The sequence below is a fragment of the Monoraphidium neglectum genome (assembly GCF_000611645.1).
Source record: "Monoraphidium neglectum strain SAG 48.87 unplaced genomic scaffold scaffold06073, whole genome shotgun sequence".
NCBI classification, from domain to species: domain Eukaryota; kingdom Viridiplantae; phylum Chlorophyta; class Chlorophyceae; order Sphaeropleales; family Selenastraceae; genus Monoraphidium; species Monoraphidium neglectum.
Genome location: NW_014007561.1, coordinates 1 through 2,537, shown reverse-complemented (window position 1 = coordinate 2,537; position 2,537 = coordinate 1). Strand labels below are relative to the sequence as shown.

At 70.3% G+C, this 2,537-nt stretch overlaps 2 protein-coding genes across 2 annotated transcripts; one reads left to right on the top strand and one right to left on the bottom strand.

The window, feature by feature from the left end:
* Positions 1–34: 34 nt before the first annotated feature.
* On the bottom strand, positions 35–1,074 carry MNEG_16173 (hypothetical protein; the record flags this gene model as incomplete). The annotated part of the gene is made up of 5 exons (XM_014035357.1): positions 35–58; positions 123–215; positions 514–661; positions 874–977; positions 1,072–1,074. The coding sequence occupies 5 exons, from the start codon at positions 1,072–1,074 to the stop codon at positions 35–37; spliced, it is 372 nt and encodes a 123-aa protein (XP_013890811.1).
* Positions 1,075–1,516: 442 nt separating this feature from the next.
* Positions 1,517–2,141, top strand: MNEG_16172 (hypothetical protein; the record flags this gene model as incomplete). Its single annotated transcript, XM_014035356.1, has 2 exons — positions 1,517–1,900; positions 2,073–2,141. 2 exons carry the CDS (start codon positions 1,517–1,519, stop codon positions 2,139–2,141), a joined length of 453 nt encoding a protein of 150 aa, XP_013890810.1.
* Positions 2,142–2,537: the final 396 nt, after the last annotated feature.

Genomic DNA, 2,537 nt, shown 5'->3' with positions numbered 1-2,537 from the left:
CTGTAGCTGTGCGCGAGCCCCAGCTGCGCGCGCTTCAGGTCCGGCTCCTTGAGGTCCCCTATGAACCGCGTGAAGTGCAGCCTGCAGCCGCGCAGGACCTCCCCCACGAGCTCGTTGCAGACGCAGGGCACGCCGGTGGCCTCCTGGATGGCGCTGCCCAGCTTGGCCTCAAAGACGCCCAGCTGGAACTTCTTGGGCTTCTTGCCCTCCTTGGCCTGCGGGGGGCGGGGCGGGTGGTGGGTCTGGGTTTGGGGAGTGGTGGCACGGGGTATGGGGAGGAGGCCGTGGGCCGCGAGGGCGGCGGAGGGGATGGAGACGCTCATGGCAGCCAAGCTGCTGCCGACGGAGGCAGGGGAGCCGCCCGGCAAGGGGTTCGACGACGCCTCTCGCCAGGGCGCCGCCTCTCGCGAGCGTGCTGCCGCCGCCGCCGGCGGCGCGGGGTCCGGGGCCGCGTCGCTCGCGCCGCGGGGCGCGCGACCTCGGGCGGCCGGCCCGGCGCGCGCGGGCACCCACCTTTGGCAGGTTGAGGGCGAGGAAGTTCTTGAGGTCGTCCGTGAGCTGCGCCTCGCTGATGGCGTTGATCTGCTCCAGGGCGTTGGCCGCCGAGGAGAACGGCTTGAAGGCCGTCAGCTTGACGACCTTGCCAAAGCGCTCCAGGTTGCTGCAGGGTGCGGCCGCGGGCGCGCGATTCGCCGCGCGTTTGACGATCAGAGATGAATCGCGACGCTGCTTGCGGGGTCCTCGCTGGACAATGGGCTGCGAAATCGGCATCTCTGCACCGAGCACGCAGCACGGCGCGAGCGGCTGCTGCGGCGGCCGCCGCCGGCGACACATCAAGCGAACGCGACCCCAGCGCGGTGGTCAGCCGCTCACTTGACGGACTCCTGGACCTTCTCAGCAGAGTTTCCAATCTCATCCAAGTCTTTTGCCTCAAAAAGGGCGAAGCCCGATGCCGACTCGAACAGAACGAAGAGTGCCTGCACGCGCAAGGCCCCAAGATGGATATCCATGGTTGTAGACCCCAAGACGCCGCAGCAAACACACTGGCTGATCCCCAGGCCGCGCCCTCACCATCTCGGCGGCCTTCTCTATGTCTCAGCCCTGCGGGGTGTCTATCGAAATCACAGCTTTGCCTGGATCACAACTATTATGCTCTCACAAGACTGACGGCGCGCCGAGTGAGTAAGTGATCTGCTCAAGCAGGCAGCGGACAAGCAAAGTAGTGTGATGTGACATACAACCGATTCGAACGCACAGCTTCGAAGGCGTGCTGAGGGTCAGGAGTCAGGACGGTTTCGAGAAGTGGCAAAGCCCGTCTGGGTGCCAGCAGCAGTGTGTGTTGATGGAGATTGACACCCGCTGCACAAGGCTCTCATGCCGCATGATCTCATTTATAATAGATTAAATTTCATTTGCTTGAGTCGGTTGGTGGACCCGGTCCTTTCTAGTCGGCTCCCACAGCCAACTGCTGTCGTTTAGGCCCCCCGTAGGCGTTGGTTGGGCCGAAGGGATAAAGATGGGCCTCTTTGATTGCCTGGCCCCCCAGGCAGACGCTGGCGCAGCTGCGACCGCCGCGGCCGAGGCCGCTCAGCTCAGGGCAGCAGCACAGGAGGCGCGGGCGGCGCTGCTCGCCGAACAGGAGCGCGCGCGTGTGCTGCAGGATGAGAAGCAGCAGCTGAGCGACAAGCTGGAGCAGGTGGAGCACAAGCTGCGCGAGGCTGAGCAGGCGGCGGCCAGCCCGGTGACGCCCGCGCCCGAGCCCGCCGCCGTGCAGGCAGCTGCAGCCGCCGCCGCCGCCCCGCGCAGCGGCAGCCCCTCGGCGCTGAGGGCGCGCGCGAGCTCGCCCACGCGGATCCCCACGGGCCAGGTCACCGACGCCTTGCGCACCGCGCTGGAGAAGGTGAGCAGCCACACACGCACGCCGGGGCCTCGGCGCCGACCGCTGCCACCGCCGGCGCGCCGGCGACGCCTCCGCACACCGACCTCGGCCCCGCGTGCCGGGCGCCCTCCGCCGGGCCGCGCGCCCGCCCGAACGCCACCCGTGCCAACCAAGCCCCCTGCCGCCGCGGCAGACGCCGCCGCCACCACCACCACCACGTCGCCGCCGCCACCTTGCCACCCCTTCCCCCCTGCCACCTTGACCACAACAGGACAACGAGTTGCTGCGCGGCCAGGTGCTGTCGCTGCAGACGCAGCTGGAGGAGACGATCGCCGCGCAGGTCGCGGAGCTGGAGGCGCTGCAGCGCGGCAGCGCCGCTGCCGCGCAGGAGGAGAAAGCGCGCCTCGAGCGCGAGCTGGCCGCGGCGCTCGAAGGCAAGGCCGCGGCGCTCGCGGACGCCGAGGCCGCGCACGCCGCACTGCAGGCGCGGCTGGAGGAGACGGAGGCCGCAGCCGCGGCGGCCGGCACGGAGGCGGCCGCCGCGGCGGAGCGCTTGGCGGCGGCGGAGCGGGATGCGGCCGACGCGCGGGGGCGGGCGGAGGCGGACGCCGCGGCGGCGGAGGAGGCGAGGGCCGCGGCGGCCGCGGCGGCCGAGGAG